Genomic DNA, 24,115 nt, shown 5'->3' on the forward strand with positions numbered 1-24,115 from the left:
GATGTGATTGGTTACAAGGTAGTTTTTCAATGTAACAAAAAAAATATTGTTGGTTTAACTTAAAAAAATAAGTAACCTGGTTGCCTTAAAATTTTAAGTTCATTGAAATGGAAAAAAATGAAGGAGATTAATTTAATCACCAGAAACTCAAAATATTATGTTATCTGAACTACATAATTAATCTAAGTTGATTTGACAAAAGAAAAAAAATGTTGCGATTACAAATCATCATTGTGATTACATCAGAAACACCAGCGATTTCAATTTTGTTCACCGCAATTTTATAGACATATTATAAACAACACTAAAAACTTGATTTTCACCACAGGGGGACTCTTAAATAAGACCTACTTCACCCCAAATTGAAACTTCTGCCTCCATTTATTCCTCTTTATATCCTTTCATTCTTGCGTGAAACAAAACGATCAAACACGAAAAACACATCCTGTACGTGTCTGGCATAAATAAATCTCCAAACTTATAAAGCTGCATATTTATGGCACGTGGAACAGAGGTAGTTCTCATTGTGACACGCCCCTTCACTGGTCACCGTCCAATCAGTGAGACAGAGAGTGCTGAGTGTCAGCTGCTCTGCGACTGGCCATCCATGAGGGTTCAAAGCAGCCATGATGGCTCTAAATTGCTTTGTGTGCTTCAGTGGCTTGACCAAACTACCAATATACTGTGACAGCCGTCGGCTATACAGACCACTGCGTCCTCACCTGTCACCCACACCTGTGTTGGACTAGACTAGACAACACACACAATTCACACAGACATTTTATACAGACCTTTGTTAAAACATACACAATCAATTTAAAACTAAAGGGAAACACACATATACAAATCAATAATACTCAATAACAAGTGATATGAAGATATAAATATTTGCATACACTACCATTTAAATGTTTGGGGATTTAAAAAAAAAGTATCTTAAGCTCATCCAGGCTGCACTTATTTGACCAAAAATACAGTAAATATAGCAATTTTTGAAATATTATTATTACAATTATTAACTTTTCTATTTTAATGTATTTTAAAATGTACTAAAATACAAAGCTACATTTTCAGCATCATTATTCCAGTCTTCACATGATCCTTCAGAAATCATTCGAATATGCTGATTTACTGCTCAGAAAATCATTTCTGATTATTATTAATGTAGAAAACAGTTGCTTTAAATGTTTTGTGGAAACTGTGATACATTTTTATCAGTGAAAATTGTATAAAAATGCAAGTTACAAAAAATAATTACTGATGAAAAGAAAGTTCAAAAGAACAGCATTTATTTGAAATGGAAATCTTTTGTAACTTTATAAATGTCTTTACTATCACTTTTGATCAATTTAGTGCATCCTTCCTGATGTTATTTCAAACCCTAACCCCAACGTTTTGAACGGTAGTGTATACTGTATGTTCTTTCTTTTTTTTCATCTCTTTGACAGGCACAAGACACATCCACACACTGGATCACACAAACAAGTGTTTGTATGTATGCAAGTGAGTGAAACTACTAGAGCTGAAGTCCTTCAAGTATGGCAGCCATCACTATTTCAAGATGCTTGAATTAACTTTTCCATTCAGTGGATTGTGTGGAGGGTGTGTGAGTTTTTCACATTACCGGTAGTAGTGAGCTGGAAAATGAGAAGCTAAAGCAACCACAACTCACACACATGCAAACACTCTCTATACATACACACATATTTATTTATGGTATTTAGGCTTTTGAGGTTGTGTTTACAATAAAACGACTTGTGGTTTGAAATATATCAATAAATAGTGTTGAAAAAAACATGCATTAAATTTGTATTCAGAGCTCTATAATTTTAAAATTAATTTTAAAATTATTTTTTTTAAATTTTTAAAAATTAATTAAACATATTTGTAGCAATATATATATATATATATATATATATATATATATATATATATTAATAATTGAAAAAAATAAAATATTGATTTTACTATTTTTATGTATTTTTTAAATAAAATATAATTCAAACGAATTAAATATTTTTAAATCGAATGCAGCAATTTACATTTTGTCAGATTCCATACCTCTAGTAAATGAAATGTTATTTTTTAGTTCAATTCCATTTCTATTCTAGTTCTATTTCAGAATCATGATCTTGATTTTAAACCAAAAAAAAAAATTGTGATTCTTAATTTATCTAGATTACCATGCAGCTCCTAAATATATATATATATATATTTGAGTGAAACCCGCCACATTCATTTAAAAAAAGACTGAAATTAAAACATTCATAGTGTCTGTGCATGTGTGAGTCTCTCCGGACCACCAGTCAACACTTATTGAAATTCTGCCCGCCTCATTCTCAGAAAAACACGCCCAGATGAAAAGAGAGAGGGACTCAAACATGTGTAGCTATTATAAGAGAAAGACGAGTGCATAATCTGATGTGTGTGTGATCGAGTGTGTGATGAGGCAAACGATTCTCACGCTCGGCACACACACACACAGACGCTTTCCGTCAAAGTTTAATCACCGTGAACCTACGTGCAAAGCTTTCGCAAACCACTTGCACAATAGCGACAGGAAAGTGCTAATGTTGTGGGGAAGTTGTTAGAGGGTTTGGGATATGTTCTGGGGTTTGGTGATTAAAAGATTGCGATTCCTCCAAGCTAATGCGCTGTGTTATGAGAGCGTCGATGTAATGAGAATAATTTCAGAGCATTAGGAAAGACATCAGAGAGAGTGACATCCAGATAAATTCGAGCCACGCGTAAATGCATATCCACAAACAAGCTCACACGGGAACATGCACAAAAAGAGCTGATATTCATTCCCTCATTATAATTATGCTTTCATGCAGGTGAACCCACCGAGACAGACAAGACAAGCTGATAGTCCTCCGCATGCGTTCTTTTGTTACAGCGGTCAGAAACCCTGCATTTTAACAATCCTGGCTGCATTTCTTCTGAACTAACAAATAACAATAGCCTGCATTACATTACAACATAAACTTTCAACAAATGCACGTTCTACTTCAAAAGAATGATAACCTACAGAACAGATCTCTCTATAGAGACAGGCAAACGGCCATTTGACAGCGCAGCAGATTAAATCAAGCCTGTAGTTGACCTGAATGACTTCTATTACCTATTCTATTACCGATTTAATCAAAACCTCTTGAAAAGGACATGACCAGCTTTCATAGGTTTCAAGGGAACTTAATAGTGTTTTACAGAAAAGCATGGAACCAAAGAAACATGGAGTAATGTGAAAATACAGAGCAGAGTGTGTCGTGTAGTTGTTGACTTGTTGCATGAATAAAGAATTCAATTCGTTAAGTGCACACACACACACATATATATATATATATATATATATGTATTTATGTCACGCTGCAGAGTTAAACACTCACTGGAAGCAGGAATCCAAATCCACAGTTTTATTCAAATTCACAAACGAGGGCATCGAAGGAGAAATAACAGAACTACACAGCATACTCAAGACTAATATCGGAACAAAGAATAAGTGCAAATATATACACAGCAGACAAAGGGGCAAACTAAACACACACACCTGAACTGAGGAACCCAGTCAATTAGAAACCATGGAGACAAACAGAGAATGAAGGAGAACTGAACTAATCAACAGACTAGAAGATCAACAAAGAAACTCAAACATGAACATAATAGAGGAACAGAATAAAAGACAAGCTAAAAATCTGACATATATATATATATATATATATATATTAGATGTTAGGGTTTGGGTTTGGGTTAGTAGAATAAGTTGACACGTCTTTGTCACAGCTGTCAACCCTCCTGTTTTTACCGGGTTTCTCACGTATTTTATTTCTGTTCCCGCTGTCTTCCCGTTTTAGTATTTTCCCGTAAAATATCTCGTATTTCGCTTTGATTGTGTGAGACGTACAAGCTCGGACATGCTTGAAGTCGTTACTTGGATGCAGCGCCGTGCGCGTTGGTTCGGAGACACACTGACTGCGTGCGTCTCAGCTGTGTGGCCGTTTTTATTTTACTGTCTATGGTTTTTATTTCGGCTCCCATGTTAACAGATTAGTGACACGCGCAAACGCATGCATGCTAGAAATAGATCAAGAGATGCCTATTTTTTCACGCGACACGCAAGCGTGTTGGAAGCCTGGAAAAAATAAAATAACATTTTTTATTTTTTTTTCCAGGCCAAAAAAAAAAAAAAACGATGTTTATGTAAAAAATTTCCATTATTTTTGCCTATATTTTCCATGTCATTTTTTTTAAACAATCAAGTCCTGGTGTCCACTACTGTGAGGTCATAGCATAACATAGGGATAAATTTTTTTTTTTTTTTTCATTTGTTTCTTATGCTCTTAATAATGTAAAAAAAAATCCCTTATTTTCGCAATGGATTCCTGGAAATCTCCCTTATTTTCGCAATGGATTCCTGGAAATCTCCCTTATTTTCAATGTTCAATATTGACAGCTATGGTCTTTGTAAAGTTACTATCAAAATAAATCTTTGGTAGATATTAAGAAGACAGTCTAATACTTCAATGACTGACTGCTAGTTAACATGTATAGTGGCAAAGTCTAAGGTGGACTGTCAAAATAAGGAAAAGAAAGTTCTTTGTAAGCACTGAAATAATTTTTTGGGATCTTAATTCTGTAATGAAAATCTCGATCTAATACATTAAGAGTTTTAAGTACTTCAAATTCAGTAGATGACAATAAGCTGTTAATCTGAGAGTGACAGGACACTGACATGATAACATCCTATTAAAGATCAGACAGATGGCAAAATAAAGGGAACTAAGCTTCGTCACATATCACGTCTTTGCGGGTGGATTTCACAAGTCACACTGTAGTGAGCAGACTTGTGCGTGAACAGGTAATGGCTTTTTAAGTACTCCACACAGACAGTGAATGAGTGTACTGCAGAAAACTTTCAGAGCGTGTGTGTGTGTATGTGAGAGAGAGAGATTACCAGAGGAACGATTCATGGGTGTCCAAACTTTTATAAAGGGGGCCAGATCTAGTGATAAAGACGAGACCGCCTATGCCGAGTCCGAGTCGAGTCCGTGTCGAGACCGAGTTCGTTGGTTTTCAAATACAGTCGAGTCCGAGTCTTAGACTTTGAAATGGAGTCGAGGACAAAATGATTTCCAACAACCGTAAAGAAGTTCGAAGTATATTGCAGGTAATATATTTAAAAAGTACCAAATCATAACCTTCTACAATGAATAAAGCCCTGTCCCACCAACTTTTCACCCAAACTCTGCACCATCAACCATAATTCATGTACCCAACACACCTTTACAACACACAGAAACATTGAAATCTTTCCCAGATGGGAAGAAACCATTTGATTCCATTTGACACAAAAAGCTGTTTTATGGATTATATGACATAATTCAATCAATATCCTCACAAAACAAATGCAGAATCCCAATTATTGACAAACACTCCCAGATTTCTTCAGTCTGACAGCGAAAGCAAACGCTAACCCGGACTCAGACGAGAGTGACAACCAAAAAACTCAAACCAAGCACTAAAGCAAATCTTTACAGAACATGTAATGAGCAGAAACATTTGAAATAAACCTAAAATCCTGATCCAGTGTCTATTTTAGTCTTTGTATCGATTTCATCCACCTGGACCACGAGGGAACCACAGTACTGAATGCCAAAGAAGCTTTTTAGAGTCAGAGAGAATAGTTGCAGGATGGGATTTTAACGATTATGTTTCCACTTAACAATTCTGGTTTCTTAATGATTCCATCAACAATTGTTTTAGTAATTTTGAGGATGAACGAATGGATGCTATTTGGAAATTGCATTCACTATCCACAAACAACCTATAGTGAAATGATGAGATTACTTCAGGATTCAGCAGAACAGAACAGAAACAACTAATTGGAAATAAACCACATAATACAGTGGAAATGTGATTCACAGTGTCAGACGCTTCCACAATTATTACATCTAACAGCCTTTCTGCTCTTATTACTTTTCCTAATCCCATAGCAAGGATTCTGTGCGCTTTTGACGCGTTTCATCTGTGACTCAAAAGACGTTTAACACGGCAGCATAGACCTGCAAGGTGATTGTTCATTCAAGAAGATGCATGCTGATCCCGATAACAGTAAAGGTGACACTAATGCGTATATTGCATATTTTATGCATGTTTTTGCAGCGTTCAGTCCACAATAGTGGAAGAATGCAGATTTTCCAGATTAGAACCATCGATTGAACAGAACGTCATGAAAATTTCAATATTTTTTTGCCATTCCTGAATAAGAACAGATTCTAAAGGGCAAAGGGTCCAGCTGTCAGGACACAGTGAAAGTAAAAGAATAAAGAATAAAAGGTGTTCGGTGTCCTATCCGACAAACCCGTCAGCCATCACACACACACTCACCCATTCAATATACACACCGCCAGCCTCATCTTAAATTAAAGACCCCTCGCACACACATATACACACAGATATTTCATTATCAACCCGAGCTTATTGTAACCCAGGTCAAAGGGCTGACTATCGATCGGAGAGCTCAGGCCACAAGGGGAATAATCAAACCCAGAGAGACAGATTGGAAACTTTGATCTCTCTACTCAAAGTGTCAGGCGCATTGTTTAAACAAGATCCACAGATGATTGAGCTTATTGAACTTTTCGTTTTCGGTCGCGTGTGCACTGAAATGTGAGGATATAAGGACTAGGTGACATTTTTGCTATATAAATGGTTGGAAATATGTTTTCCAAAAATATTTTTGATTTCAAAGTAAACTAAACCTGCATGATCACAAGTCTTCCAGTCGGTTGTGCACGAGAACTAACACACAACAATACTGTGTGAGTAGTGTAAAAGCAACTAAGAAATTAAGGTTATGAGAACATAACATGCTAAAAACATCATCACTGCAATAATGAACTGGTCATTGACTCTTATGCATTTGCCTATTTAAATCCAAACAGTGTATAGCCAAACACACTGTAAAAAAAAAAAAAAAAATTCATTCAACATTTTTTCTTTTATCAAATCAACTTAAATAATTTATTTAGATTACATATTATTTTGAGTTTCTGATGATTAAATCAATCTCCTTCATTGCATTAACTCACTTTTTCCATTTCAATGAGCAAGTTACTTATTTTTTTAAGTTAAACAAACAATATTTTTTTACAGTGTATAACATGGTGTCAGATGATTATAATTAATGAATCAATTATAAAAATATATATATAATCCTTAATTTTGACTTTTTTATTGTTGAAGAGCACAGAAACATTGATTGTTGTATGCATTTATATGACAATAAAAATGTGTCATATAAATGCAACAAAGGCAAAATTCCTGTTTGTGTATGTTATTATCTTGGTAACTTTTAATGCCCAACTAGATTTGAAATTACCTGAATGTTAAAAAATAAAAGTAAAGTCAAATATTTTCCCTTTATGGTGTAATAGAACTTGTAGGGTCATTAAAAACAAATGTACCCTCCGGGCTTCACTTTTGGCCACTACTGTGTGTGTGTGTGTGTGTGTATAAATATATACACACAGTATAACCCATTCATTTTTCATTTATGAAAGAGCTTAAATCAGTCCAATTGGTTTTGTTCCAAAACAGTTACATTGACAAATTAAATAAATTATAATGCTGTTAAAATAACTAGAATAACAACATTACAATATTTAATAATATGTGTAAACCTGTTAACTTTGACAGCCCTTATAAAAGTGAGCAGACATACAAGCCCTGGCCTATAGTGTGTGCATGCATGATCTACCGTCTACTGTACATGCATGAGGAAACAAACGTGTGCGTGTGTGTGTGAGAATATCACATCTTGCTTATCCATCTCTTTGATGAAGGCAAAATGGATCTGCAAGCTGTCCAGTGTCCACTGAGTACGACACAAATGTGTGTGTGTGGTGTGTGTGGTTATATGTCTTGAAGTTTATGAGATGCTCCTAAACTGGCATCTGCACACATCAACAGAATCTCTCCTGCTGGAATCTCACGACCAGTTTCCCTACATAAGAAAAGTGCAAATCAATAAGGACTGGTCTCCATAAAGCCGGTCAACTTTCCCTGTGGTCTCCATGGAAACATTTAGCTTCAGTGTCAGGAATAGTTCCTTTCGGGATCTCTGAATCCAAAGCAGCTCACATCTGCTTCTGAAAGACCAGGGTGATTTAATGAGGCTTTAACTTTGGCCCTTTAAAGCCACCGTAGCTGCAGGGGCTGTTAGCCATAACTGTGAGCACTGCGGTTCATGAACCCTGCTGGGATACTCAGGACACTGTTCTCCCAGGGCACTTTATAATGGATTCTACAGGCATGAGAGCATGTTGAAGACCTTCACAAGCCTGTCTGTCTCACACACACACATACACACCTTCCCTCTAGCTTCAGTAGTCACAGTTGTACCAACTTGTCCTGGAGTTGTGCTGCAGTTCAAGTTTTAAACACACACATACTTTAGCTGATTTATAATACTGATAGTTCCGGCTGATCTAATCTGATTTATCACACGTCATGTTAAATTCTATATTAATGTAGCAACCATACATTCATTTAACCCCATCGACCAGCCATAAATCCGAAACTTTTTTTAGTTTTATGCTGGCCTCTTTTCCAGACTTGCGCACAAACTGCATTGAAATCATTTCCCAAAATGTAATTTGTGTGGAAATATTATCAAGTCTGTACCACGACCACCATATACAGCCGAATACGCCGATATATGTTCCGATAAATAAAGGATTGTTTCCTTTTTTGTTGGTTTTGAATTGCTTGAAATATGATTCGAGTCACTTCGAAAAGGAAAATACTGTTAAGTGCAACATGTGCAGCGTAAGTCTTTCAATTAAGCTACATGAAATTATAATGAAAACTGTAAATGAATGTTGTGAAAGTTTGATTTTGCATTGGCAGACTTTTGTGCAATTGTAAGTTGTTATATTAGATTTATTTTGTGTATATATACCGGATTTATTTAATATAGGAAGTATTCGAAATGTATAGGAAGGAAGGAAGACGAATTTAAATATTGAAAGAGTTTATATGAATGTATAACACAGTCTCATCCCAAGATATAACTGATGTCTTGGGACGTCTTTTGACCATTCGTCAACATCCGCTTTTTTAGGGTACCCTTAAAGGGTCATGAAACCCCAAACCAAATTTTCTGAGATTAAAACAGAGGTATGTGTGTTGAACACCATTGAAGACAATGTTAGCATCTGTTAGATTTAATAATAAGGTTAAAATGGTTAAATTTGAGTTTTTTTCCGCTTTTTTCGTCTTCCGGGTTTAAAATCTTCATCGTAGCGGGTGACGTGGCAGTGCACTGCGCGTTGACGACTCATCTGTGTTATCCTATTAGAAGACATGGCCACTTAATTATTCATGACACCACGGGCACATAGACTAGAGGGCACATAGACTATGCACTTTCTTTTACTGTCTATGCACGGAACGACTATTTTAAGCGGAAAATGTATTTATAGTGTCTATATAAATCACTATATATTTTTTAATGACATTATAATTATAAATGTAGCCTACATTAATATGTTTTAATTAGAATTACGATTACTGTAGGCTAATATTTGTAGCAGGACATTCAGTTACTTTTGAAAGGACAATAATAAAGTGTCAGTGTACTTCATAAGACTTTAACTTTGCCAGCTATATAAAAATCTAGCATTTCCTCACGTTTTACCATTGCTTTTTAGTGACAGTCGAAATGCATGGGACATTGACAGTGATGGTCATACAACACCCACTCCCTCCCTCACAGCTAGCCACGCCCATTTCAGTTGCATTTTTCAAAAAGATTTTGAGCTAGACTTGAGCTGAAAGAGGGGGGTTTCATGACCCTTTAAACGTCAGTTACATGATGATCTCGGGCCGTCATACAACTAACGCTTTACCTTTAACGTCGTTTAGGTGACGGGGTAGGTTTAGGTCTGGGGTAGAGTTAGGATTCGATAACGTCATCTAACCGACGTTTAAGGGGGTTTAAGATGTTGATGTATGGTCACAAGACGTCCCAGTTATATGACGTCTTGGGATGAGACTGCGCTGGAATGTATCTCTGAAGGTAGCTCTTCAGAAAAGTTTCAGTGGCATTTTCTTTTCCTCTGTATAAAGAAGTGTTTGCTATATTTTTCTGCCTACAACGGTACCCAAAGAAACTGCCGATTTTTTAACAAGCACCACCTACTGTCAGAGATTGAATTTGCATTTTCATTCAGTCCATCTGCTGTTTTTGTTTTGTGTAGGTGATTCATGTAGCATAATTTCACAAAGCTAAAGTCAGACCATTCCATTTTTGCTTTAAATCTTGAAATTAGACTAATTGATCTAATTTAAATAAAAAACAATGTGTGAAGCATCTTTCCTTGGATTGTGATTAAAGTGGTTATAGTGTTTTATAGTGGTTGCCTGAAATTTTCACATTCAAGTAGTGTTTTGACTTCATAAGACACACACATGATCATATAATACCATTCCAGGGCAAGTTCCACGATCAGAGAGGAAGTCTGAGGCCTGAGGAACAGGCCAGTAATTTGGCAGTAAATAATAACATCAACAGCACTGTCATCACATCTTCGGGGGAAGAGAGAGAGAGAGAACAAGAGAGCATGATCTCTAGTCTCTAGATCATTAACACACATCACCCTGCAATTAAAAACTCATTTATCTTAATTACTCAACTAATGGGACGAGTCCCCACAGAAACACACACACAGCCCCAAAGGACACCACAATGACATATACACACATACACGTGCGCATATAGGTGTGAAAACCCAACATTAAAGCTCAGAGAGAAACCTAGCCACACACACACACACACACACATCAGCCTGTCTCTCTCCACACACTCTTCAGTTCTGATGTGGCATGCCGTTATCGCTTCCTGAGGTGTTCATTCATTACATGTTGATGAATTTACCAGTGCATCTGCACTAATGAGATTAGCTGTGTGTAAAGGTTGTTTGAAAAGTCTGTTTATGTAATGGACACTAAAACAATTAACATCGAATCTTTTGATGGACTATCTATCTATCCATCCATCCGTCCATCCGTCCATCCATCCATCCATCCATCCATCCATCCATCCATCCATCCATCCATCCATCCATCCATCCATCCATCCATCCATCCATCCATCCATCCATCCATCCATCCATCCATCCATCCATCCATCCATCCATCCATCCATCCATCCATCCATCCATCTATCTATCTATCTATCTATCTACCTACCTATCCTAATGTTAACACAGGAATGAAACTGCGCTCAACAAACCATTTCATATGATCTCAAACTGGACCCGAGGCTCCTGGAGAGAGCGCTCTACCCATTTTCCCCTGCTTCTTTGATTGTCCCCTTTAGATTCTCACACAACGGCTTCGAGAGAGCATGCAGTATGAATTCTAATAGAGCCATTACCATTATGAATGATAACTAGTGATATTCTGCTGATCTAGGGTCAGGGCCCGTGCAATAGCTCTTGTGATTACGGAGTACAGAATCAGGTTCAGGAAATAGCAGTGCTCCACAAGCCAGCGGGAATGTTTAACCTACATCGCGGATCCCTGTCCTATTGATTAGACCATTAGACTTGAACCGCTCGGAGGAAATTGACACAATCCTCTTTCCATATGAAATCTTTGTGTTAATGCTACTCAATTTAATGTCAACGCTATCAGATTTCACCGGAATATTCATCTGACCACTTCCCAGATCTCCTCTAAAAACTGAATAATATGTAATTTTGGATGTGACTTGGGCTGATGTAACGATTCTCAGAAATAATGTCCTCAAGCCTCCCTGCACAACAGGAACTTGAAGAGGCTGTTTTGTGATAATTGCCATTAGTACGATAACCAAACACTCACTTGAAAGACACAAATTTAAGACAAAATTAATTTTGTGTGCAAATGGCATAAATGCATTGTTACTTGTCATCTGCCTATATCCCAAACCCCAACCAGACCTATATCAGTCAACACTTAAATAACATTTTATGAAATAAATAAATAAAATGTATGCATAATAAAGTTATATTTATATTCTAAAATCATATTGTAATTATATTTACATATATACATTATATCAAGAATTATATCATAGAATCCTGAAAATAGAACTTATAATATATCTATAAAAAAGGTTTATGAACTACCTCAAGTCTGCTGTGAAAAGAAAAAAAGCACGTTTTTTTAACAGTTCATTGTATTGTATATTATAGATGGCTTAATTTATTTATGTAATGTATTCACGTGTTTGTGCCTCAGTGTGTTTACAGAACACTTGAGGACTGAAATGTGAGCGACACAGAAGCCTAATCAACTTTTGTCACAGTTGCTTTTATAATGTGCAGTGAAAACTATACGAGCCTGTGGCGTGGACATTAATCTCAATTAGGGTGGCGGTAACAAACTGTGCCGCAACACGTAAAATACAATAAATGACAATTAAAAGAGAAGCATGTAACTGTGGGGTTGTTTTACTTGCTCTCCCAATTTAACATTGATAATTCATAGGCTGAATTTCCTCAAATTGGCACTATGGAAACACTATATGTTTGAGCATAACGACCAATACTGAGCAACAGCCAATGGCATGAGTTTGGGGCGGGACTATCTGTTGGGGTGACAAATGGCAGATGTCCAGAAAATCCGTTACTAAACACAAACTACACACTTTGTCCTTTAATATAACTTAATCAGAAAATCATTAATAACTTTTTTAACAATATATATATATATATATATATAAACTCTTTAAAGGGGTCATGATATGTATTTTTTTTGTTCCTTGAGGTTCACTTACCGGTATAATGTAAGTAATTCAAAACTATCATGGTAAACAGTGTGAATCTGAAGTGTCTCTGCTGAAGGAAATAATACATTATATATTGGCTTTAATATGTTGACCTAATTTTCTTATCGGTTCGAAAATGATTTCATTAAAAATGACCATTTTCCGGCCGATATCGATATGTGGTCGATAGATCGTGCATCCTGTGCCTCTTTTTAAAACAAAATGCTCCGAACAAACATGTAATCCTCCAATGCAATCTGGGATATCGTTAAAATAAATCATCATCTTGTGTCAGTACAGAGACGCAAATAAGCAGTTTAACCCTTATGCTGCATTAGGGACATTTTTGGTCTTTTGCAGTTTAATTTCTTTGACCATTTTGGCTGTTTTAATGCAAATGGTATGCAATTTGGCAAAATTGTGACTTTTTGGATACATGTAAAAAATGTGATCCCATTTTGCAAAATATGTATAACACACACTGTGTAGATCAAATAGTAACACTCAGCACCATTAAGACCAAAAATGGCCCATTGAAACCCATTAAAACGTTGTTTAAATCTGAGGCTGTCAGTAATACATGAAACATGATTTTTGCACAAACATCCTTTCATTTTGAAGCAAAAGCATTATATTTGCATTATATAGTGTATTCCACCAGGTGACGTCACTACATATTTATTCCCTATGGGTGGAAATGCACCTTATTTTAGGCAATAGGCAATGTTTAATAGGTGGCCATTTTTGGTCTCTAGCGCGCTAAGTGGGATTTTTTGCAAAGTGGGACTGTGATAATCCAAATCTAAAGTTTTCTCTTTGCATTTAGTTTATTGAAAATATTTGAATTTTTGTGTTTTTTCCTCTTATACAAATCGATGGTTTCGCAAACAAAACTGGTAATTAAAGGGTTAAAATCCTGAAATTGAATACATTTTTGGTAGTTATGATGAGGACTGATGCTGGTTAAAAGATTTAACTTGGTAAAAGTGGAAAATAATAATAATATATAATATTTTAGGCAATGTTTAATATGTGGCCATTTTTGGTCCTTAATGCACTCAACGGTGTTAAAAATCTAATGCAGCACAAGGGTTAAACTGGATGCGTCAAAACAAACCTTCATTCACTCTTCCATTTGTTCGGCTGTCGGACTTAAGCAGGTATGCCAGAAGATGAACGTCCATCTGTATACTGTTTCCAGTGTAGACAGCATCAGTGTTTATAATGGGTATAATGCTTTTGAAGCGACGCTCACATCCAGTGTAGGCAAATGTCAGCCATTAAGCGACTTAATGCCAGTGGGCGGAGACAATGTCAATGTCTTCCTCAACAATATCTATATACAGTACATAGTCAACTACTAAAAACCCATTCAACACCAAATTTAGCCAATGAAGGTTCTCAATATACATCTAAAACACATGGTGTAACCCCCTCTCTCTCCATTCTGTCCCTCCCTTTGCTCAGTCTGCCTCATGCTGATAGCAATGAAAGTGATCTACGGGGAAAGCCATACACAATAACTGTATGTGTGTGTGTGTGTTGCGCTGTGGGAAGGTTTGTCCAGCTGTGTTAAGCTCATGTATGGACTAAACCGACAAAGGCTTTCAGTCACACACACACCACTCCATCACTAATGTGACGCATATAGGCCACTGTCTTTCCGACTAGAGCCTGAAAAACCATACTATACTCAACACTCAAATTATACTATAAGCACTGTCAAAGTCATTGTATAATTGTGCTTGAGGTTATTTGCTGTGACTGGACAGTGATCCAAGCACATACTGCCAAGAGGTAAGAGAATGTTATACTGAAATATAAGAGTAAGGGGAATTAGAGTTAGTTTTAGAAATGCAATGAAACGCTGAGAACAGTCAGATTTACAGTACATTAGTTGCGTGATTAACTTTTAACATGTATGAGAAATACATTCTGGTTTCATTTTCATATTCACATTCATGCCAATCGAAATCTTTATGGCCATTACAGGTTATAAATCAAGGTAACATTTATGCAGCTAAACAGAGGAGAGGTGTTACGTTTAGATGAAGATGAACGTATAAATGCCTCATTCATTCAAGATACGGAGAGCGTAGCAGATCATATAAACAGCTTCCCTTAAAAACAAACTAAAAAGACTGACATCCAACATGAAAATATGATGACAGTGTGCTCCATACACAACCTTAAAACACAACCTTGAAATCAAAAACCAAAACACCAACATAATGGGACATGGAGAATATATATATATATATATATAGTATATCTTCAGATTTGGAATCAGGACAATATACAAAATAAAAATAAAAAATATTAAAATAAAAAAAACAAATTATAATATTTTTTAAGTATAAAAGGGATATATTATTCTTTTTCTTCTTATTATTATTATTGTCTAATATTTTTGTTACAATATTGTGCCATTTCTTTATATTATAAGATAAGTGATATAACATCTTAATAAAGCTTAATTTAAATAAATGAATCCTTCTTAAAGGGATAGTTCACCCAAAAATAAAAATTCATTTATTTATTGCTCGCCCTCATGTTGTTCCAAACTCGTAAGACTTTTTTTCATTAACTTAACGTGCGAGAACCAATGAGGTTCATTCTGGTGTAACGCAGCGTGTTTGAGCTTCTGCGAGAACCAATGAGGTTTCTTCTCAAGTATCAAGCAGGTTCAATTGAGCTTATTTTATGTTCACTGGTCAATTTTTATGTCAATAAAAGCCTAAATTCAGTCTGTTCATCATATAAAGCGATCATGTCTCTTCAGAAAACATGGATTAAACCGCTCAATTCATATGGATTAGTTTTACGATCTCTTAATGAACTTTTGTGTTCCCAAGATGAACTAAAGTCGGGCATTTCTCAGCCCCCCTAAAACTATAATCACATACCAGCGCAATGGGCCAGTGCAGATTCCTCAAGAAAGTTCATCATTTTAACATGTTTTTAGGCTTGTCAGTTTAAACATTAAAGTGATTTTAACAGTAATACAATTTTCTGTTAGTAAATTTCTGTACACATACTGATTTGAACTGTACCACATAAAGACTAGCATCATTTTATCATTTATAAAACTTTTGTATTGACTTGGTACCAATTTAAGTACCGGTAGGCTATTTTTTACTATATAGTGTTGCTGATTTAAAGAGGCAGGATATGGTCTCTTGCCACACATTCTCACTGAAGGATAAGCCTCCCTAAGGATCAAATCCTAGAATATGACAATCATGATGGATGTGACTGACCTGACATGATCGTATATCCAATTCCACGTGGTCGACCCAAGTCCTGATCCATCGCCCTAATCCTACGGACTTCAAAACCCTACAGACAAACAGAGAGAGAAGAGAGAGAAAAATGAAAATTAAGTGGACACATATTTTGTCTTTAGTTTAAACATTAAGGCAGAGTTACTAAACAGGGCAAATTCCTGCATGAGAGCTGAAGGCTAAAAATTGACTGTTCAATGTATTATTTTTCTTTATTCATATAATTTCATAATGTATTTTAGGAAGTCAGAGTATGTTGTACATGTGCTGAGGCGAGACACAGGGAGGGGGGCTGGGAGTTATATATTTTGCATATAAGTATGTGTGCAATGTAACATTCACTGAGCAGAGATTTTCCACTAATGATGATACTTCAGTTGGCAAGCTCTTTACAAGTAAAGGAATGTTTCAACTGAGGCAAATGTACCAAATGCATCCAAAGAGGGACAGTTTCTTAATATGGAAAGTGGATTGTACCATGTGTAAATGAGGTATACACTCTTAGAAGAAATGGTTCTATTTAGAACCAGAAATGGTTCCATCCCCCGCTTCATATATGGAACTCCAAAATGGTTCTATATAGAACCATTTTTTTTTTGGTAAAAGGTTCTATTGGCCAAGTATGGCACCCCAGGGTTCTATATAGAACCCAGAGGAATCCTTTTTTAAGAGTGTATAGAACCTTTTAGGGGTTCCAAATACGTAGCGCTGATAGAACCTTGCAAGGTTCTATATAGAACCTTTTCTTCTAAGAGTGTACATTCCATTTACATTTTCGCAACAGAAATCGAGACTCATCAGACCATGCAACATTTTTCCAGTCTTCAACGGTCCAATTTTGGTGAGCTCTTGCAAATTGTAGCCTCTTTTTACTATTTGTAGTGGAGATGAGTGGTACCCGGTGGGGTCTTCTGCTGTTGTATCCCATCCGCCTCAAGGTTGTGCGTGTTGTGGCTTCACAAATGCTTTGCTGCATACCTCGGTTGTAACGAGTGGTTATTTCAGTCAAAGTTGCTCTTCTATCAGCTTGAATCAGTCGGCCCATTCTCCTCTGACCTCTAGCATCAACAAGGCGTTTTCGCCCACAGGACTGCCGCACACTGGATGTTTTTCCCTTTTCACAGCATTCTTCGTAAACCCTAGAAATGGTTGTGTGTGAAAATCCCAGTAACTGAGCAGATTGTGAAATACTCAGACAGGCCCGTCTGGCACCAACAACCATGCCACGCTCAAAATTGCTTAAATCACCTTTCTTTCCCATTCTGACATTCAGTTTGGAGTTCAGGAGATTGTCTTGACCAGGACCACACCCCGAAATGCATTGAAGCAACTGCCATGTGATTAGATAATTGCATTAATGAGACATTGAACAGGTGTTCCTAATAATCCTTTAGGTGAGTGTATTTTTGCCGTCATTGTATTTCTCGTGTGAAACTGTTGAGGAAAGGAGCTGGTGAGGGATGTTACACTGACATCAGCTTCAAGAACGAACGAATCAAATGAGACATGAAAAATAAAAACGACAAAATATTCCAAGTCAGAGGACTCTTTGATCCTGAATGAGAAAGCGTCAAGAGAAAAGTGAGAGAGCATCTGCCATTGATCCAGCTAATAGTGTCTGAGAGCTGTTTATGCTTCATTTCTGCCAACACTCAACCGCTATTACAGCACACAATCAATTACAGCACGTTTAGCGCAAGAACGTGAGGAGGAGAGAGGGAGAAATGGATGACAAAAGTGGGGAGTGAGCGACTGAACGGAGGATGAAGTGTGGCTGAAGTAATTTGCGAGCTATTCTCTTTCCAGCCGGACAAGTGGAATGTTCAATCATGCACACGTCTCTCTCTCTATCGTCTCTCTAAATATTTCGCCCTGCACCTTCTCGTCCACTCCTTCATCCTCCCTCCATCCGCGTCTCTTCTCTTGCACCATTTCAGATCAAGCGCTTGACAGCCAAATTGTGTTTGCCCCTAAAAAGCCTTTAAATGTCACCCTGACAAAAGAAAACGCCAAACAGCTGTGAAAAAAAACACCCCACTTTTCCTGCAAAACATTGTTTTTCTCTACGTTTTAGCTGTTCTCAAACTTTGGTCCATTTGGCAGGTGGATTCAGCTTGCCATGGCATGAACATGACCCGCAGAGCATTCAGGGGTCGAACGGTTTGCGTGCTACACCAATCCACATGAGCATTTAAAGTTAGCTGTGTATTCATATATAAAACATATGTATTATTTATAAAAAGTTTTCATTGATAGTTATAGAAGCACATTTTGTTTAAGTAATTGAGATACACTACTGTTCAAAAATGTGTTGCTGTTCAATTTTTTAAAAGGAAATTAACAGTATTAACAGTGACAGTAAAGACATATTACACTGTAAAAATGAATATGCTTTATCTAATCAATAAAATTGTGGCAACAGATTACAAGCAATATTATTTATTAAATTGAACAAATTAGAATTGATTAATAATTAATCAAATTGATATTCTAATTAATTCTAATTTGTACAATTTAATTAATAATATTGCTTGTAATATGTTGCCACACTTTTATTGATTAGATAAAGCATATTATTTTTTTCAGTGTATATTTAGTTTATTTACTTTCTTTATATATATATATATATATATATATATATATATATATATATATATATATATATATAGTACAGAAAAATGAATTACAGCTGTTAACACTGATAAATATAAGAAATATTTCTGGAGTAATGAAGACTGGAGTAATGATGCTGAAAAATCAGATTTACCATTGAAGGAATAAATTACATGTTTAAAAATACTGAAATAAAAATCAGATATTTTAATTTGTAAAAATACTTATATATTACAATATATTTATACAATATATTTACTGTATTATGATCAAATAAGTCCAACCTTGGTGAACATGAGAGACTTCTTTCAAAAACATTAAATTTATTTAAATAATATAACAACCCCAAACTTTTGAACAGTAGTGTGGAGTTTTAAATAATAAATAGTCACAATTGTGGCATTTAAAAATCACACTGTGAGATATAAAGTCACAATTCCAATAACTAAGTTGAGATTTAAAGTCACATTATGAGGTGCAATTACATGATTATTTCAATATATTTCAATATAATATAATTATTATTTAATCATTTAGAATAAGTGATTATTCATTATAAATATATACAAAAATATAATTTAAGAATCTACACTAAATTAATATAGTAAATCACACTGGTTTGGGACAATTTGAGGGTGAGTAAATAACGATAATTGAGTTTTGAGTAAATTATTGCTTTAAATTAAGTGCTTCTACAATGTAAAAAAGCCATTGAGATGAGAGGGAAAGCAACCGGATCTCTCTCCAGGTGTGTGTGTGTGAGTTGGAGCGGGGGTTAAGAGTTGTGTTTTGACAGATGACCCACGACAGTTCTGCGTGTTTGATATCTGTTTGTGTGTAAATGTCAGTAGCCTTGAGAACTCTCCACACCCACTCAGTCACTTAGCCCGAGGCCCGTCGTCTGAGCCGACACACTCCATGTGTGTGTGTGTGTGTGTGTGTGTGTGTTTGAGGGAAGATAAGCTTTAAGCTCTCTGTGTGTGGCTAAGTGTACGTGTCAACATCGCTTTATATGAACATGCTAGTGTGACGTGTGCAGTTATTGAGGCCGTACGTGTTTCGAGTGTCTAATTCTCAACACAAAGACCTCTTGTCTTTTTTTTAATAGTCCTTCCTCAACTTTTCCAGCATTGATGTAGGATATAAGGAATGAAATGCCAAAATCAATCATGTCCACTTGGAACTTGATGCTGACCGCCACATTTAGACAGGACAACTGGTCTCAAGTCATCACTGTCTTCTTTCTCCTGACCTTCCTGAGACGACTGATAGGTCCGTGTCTCACTGCTTCACTCCTGACACGCTCATGAGATAATATGCATGCAAATGGACACCAGAGAGTGTCAGAGAAAATATGGCCATGAAAGAAAGAGAAATATGTAAAAAGCAGAAACTGAATAATCTATCTATTTGAAATTCAAGTTTAAAAACTGTTTTTGCATCATTTCCTTCTTGAGTGACCTCTGTTTTTAGTTTCTGTAAACTTTAGTGCTTTAAAAATTAAAAATAAAGCTACTTCGGTTTCATTTGTACGGAAGCCCTGAACCGCAACCTAAAAAAAAAAAAAATCAGTAAAAAAAAAAAAAAAAAAATCAGTAAAAAAAAAAAATCAGTAAAAAAAAAAAAATCTAGCATTTCGAGATTAAAGTCGAAATGTTTCGAGATTAAAGTCGAAATGTTTCGAGATTAAAGTCGAAATGTTTCGAGATTAAAGTCAGAATGTTTCGAGATTAAAGTCGGAATGTTTCAAGATTAAAGTCGAAATGTTTCGAGATTAAAGTCGAAATGTTTCGAGATTAAAGTCGAAACATTGTGCATTCATAACAGTGCGCGTCCACTGGCTCAGAGCGCGCGCGCGTGTGTGTGTGTGAAGTCGAACTGCAATGGATAAACACAAAATAGTAGCTTTTTACTTTTATCTGGGCTTTCAACAAAATCTACACACGTCACACGTGCTAGTGGCAGTGTTTCTGAGGTGTTTTCGTGCTCGTCTAGTCAACACTATCTGGGTCAAGAACACAACAGTAACTGTTCGGTCTCCCTCTTCACCGTAAATACGCTCTGGATACATTTTAAGTGCATCATTCTGTATCCAATCATTTGGCCGGATCCTGTGATTTCCTAAGATTTAATAACCACTTATGGTTGAGGAGAGATTCTCTGATATGATTGTAAAGCACTTTGAGTGTAGGCATATATGAAAGCGCTATATAAATGCCCTATTCATTCATTCATTCATTCATTCATTCATTCATAAAGCTGGATTTCTCCATCCAGTCTGAAAAGTGTTTTCCGTGTTGGTTTTCCTATGGGCTAAAGTCTATTCCGGCGCATTATATTTTATAACGATAAAGTAAGATAAGTAATTCAGATAAAAGTAAAAAGCTACTATTTTGTGTTTATCCATGGCAGTTCGACTTCACACACACACACGCGCGCGCTCTGAGCCAGTGGACGCGCACTGTTATGAATGCACAATGTTTCGACTTTAATCTCGAAACATTCCGACTTTAATCTCGAAACATTTCGACTTTAATCTCGAAACATTTCGACTTTAATCTCGAAACATTTCGACTTTAATCTCGAAACATTCCGACTTTAATCTCGAAACATTTCGACTTTAATCTCGAAACATTTCGACTTTAATCTCGAAACATTTCGACTTTAATCTCGAAATGCTAGATTTTTTTTTTTTACAGATTTTTTTTTTTTTACAGATTTTTTTTTTTTTTTACTGACTTTTTTTTTTTTTTAGGTTGCGGTTCAGGGCTTCCGTACATTTGTGTTTGGTGCAGAAAAATGTATTGTAACTGGCAATAAATATGAGTTACTTAATATTACATTGCTCTTTATTGAACTGCTGTTCAGTATAAAATCGATAAAACAGTTCAGTAAGTGCAAATCTCCTGTGGAAATATATGATTTTTGCTTTATGATCTGTTATAAACCAGAGATATTTTACTCTGATTCCACTTATAATTCTACACAGACAGAAGCACAAACACACACACACACTACATCCTCAGAGCCTGCGGTGGTGTGTTTGACACACGGAGTAAAATGAGACGGGAATGAACGGCCGGTGCTGAATTGACCTTTCGTGACCCTCATGCTGAGCCAGTCACATCATAAACCTATCACTATAATTACAAGAATATTCCAGCGAGAGTTCACAGTTGTAAATGCTGCTTCTCCAATAATTATTGTCTAATTACTCAACACACACATTCTATCACTCTTTGTCAGCCAAATTGCCTCTCTCGCTCATTCTCTGGAGCATTTTATGTTTACACAAACCTTTACTTTACTTTTTTCCTCCTACATAGTATATTACTGTTTTATGGGTAATATCGAAATATTACCTGGCTGTGACTCAAAACCTAAAAGTCCATCCTATCTAACATGCTTATGAGGCCCAAATAGGCTGTCAACATAGGCAGCTCACTAGGTTTTGTACCAATCCATCTGGATCAATCACACGAAAAAAAAAATGATCCAGGACATGTCCAGGTTTGCAAATGAGAAAAATGGAAATTACAAAACCCAATAAAGTTAGAGTATTTGAGAGAGACCTTTTCTTAATTGTCATGAAAATTGTCATTGTAAATAACAAATAAATAAATGAAATGTAGGTACATACTGTAAATAATCAAATATAATATAAAAATGTTCATTATAAATAATAATTCAATATATTATTGTGGGGCGGGGTTAAAAAACCCTCCTGAATTAAGTACAAAGTAAGATTACTGACTGGTGGTGCGTCCTCCATTATATTGGTGCTGTAGGGGAGGTTGGTGAAGATGGGGTCCATATCTTGGATATCAGTGATGGAAATTGCCAAATTAGACAGACTAGAGAGCGGACGGCGTCTATCCTGGTCCTGTTACAACAAAACAAATACATGCTTTATTTAGCTTTGGAATTGACAGAGTTCCACACAATCATTTGACAATGTAGCGTTTTCTAACCGTGGCATTAACAGTGAGCTGATAGCTGGTTGTCGTCTCATAGTCCAGCGCTCTCGTCACAGTAACGATTCCTCTGGCCCCATCAATGGAGAAGAACGGAGAGGGAGGCTGGAAGGAGAAGAGTACACTACCACCCACGCCTTGATCCGGGTCCGTCGCGTTCACCATTATCACTGAGGTTCCGACTGGAGTGTTCTACACACACACACACAGAGAGAGAGAGAGAGAGACAACAATGATAATGTTAATAAAATCATACTTGCATGATGAGCATTATTTAATGCTGTGTTTAGGCATATTTCAGATGATGAGTGACAGCTCTTGTCTCTGTCATTTCACCTGTCAGTAAGTGACACACGTCTGAGATGATCAGACCCTGCAGTCACTGAGACGTGATGCAATCCGTCAGCACCAGAGAACACACACACAACCACTAAAATGCTAGAGGGGCATTTTCACACGCTTAAGTTTTAACCCAATATTTATACATTATCTTTAGGGAAGGGATCAAAATGTGTGAATTGGATAAAAACTAGTCCAGGTCAAACTTTACTCTTAAAAAAAAAAAAAAAAAAAAAAAAAATCAGTCTGAAAATTCTACTTTACATTTACATTACAAAAATAATGGAGTGATTTTTTTTTATTATTATTTAAAAATAAATAAAAAAATAAACATATATATATATATATATATATATACAAATACATATATATATATATATAGATATATAGATATAGATATATATATATCATGTCCCTCTTTATCTATATTTTTTGCTATTCTCATTATTTTTAATGGTGGTTCTAATTACTGCACTACATTACTGTAAAAACAATCCTGTAATATTTATTTATTACATAATTATAAAACCTTAACATAAAACATGATGAACATAACATAAAATCAATAAAAATGCTACTATGATATATAAACACTTTACAACTAAAATAATAAAAAAAAATTAACAGCAATTAGACTCTATTCTGATTTATTATTATTTTCATGATATATTTGCAGAATTGAGAATTGTGTGGGAAATGTGCAAAAATTTGTAATTGTCTGGAAATAGGATTGATTTTTTTTTTTTTTGATTTTGGTTTGATTTGTTGATTTTTTTTTTTAGTAAATAAAATGTTTATTCAGCAAGGATGCGTTCAATTGATCAAAAGTGACAGTAAATACATATATAATGTGACAGAAGATATTTAACAGTACAGATTCTTTCAACATTGATATAAGAAATGTTTCTTTGAACAGCAAATCAGCATATTAGAATGATTTCTGAAGGATCGTGTGACACTGAAGGGTTTTTGATCAAAGAAATGCAGCATGGGGAGCATTAGAGACCTCCTTCAAAAACATAAAAAAACATACAGACCCTAAACATTTGACAAACGGTAGTCTACAAATCATCTGAACACATACACAG

The 24,115-nt window shown here is 35.7% G+C and overlaps 1 protein-coding gene across 1 annotated transcript in view; it reads right to left on the reverse strand.

Annotated features, from left to right (window-relative positions):
* The window catches only part of cdh23 (cadherin related 23), a 247,724-nt gene that overhangs the window by 125,628 nt on the left and 97,981 nt on the right, over window positions 1–24,115 (reverse strand). The window contains exons 7-9 of the mRNA XM_089116802.1: window positions 22,686–22,880; window positions 22,469–22,597; window positions 16,078–16,156 (exon numbers count right to left, since the gene is read on the reverse strand). Of these exons, the coding sequence (XP_088972928.1) occupies window positions 16,078–16,156; window positions 22,469–22,597; window positions 22,686–22,880 (403 nt within the window). The remainder of the gene's footprint in view (window positions 1–16,077; window positions 16,157–22,468; window positions 22,598–22,685; window positions 22,881–24,115) is intronic.

This window comes from Pimephales promelas, chromosome 11, assembly GCF_988280905.1.
Source record: "Pimephales promelas chromosome 11, fPimPro1.hap1.1, whole genome shotgun sequence".
Taxonomy (NCBI): Eukaryota; Metazoa; Chordata; class Actinopteri; order Cypriniformes; family Leuciscidae; genus Pimephales; species Pimephales promelas.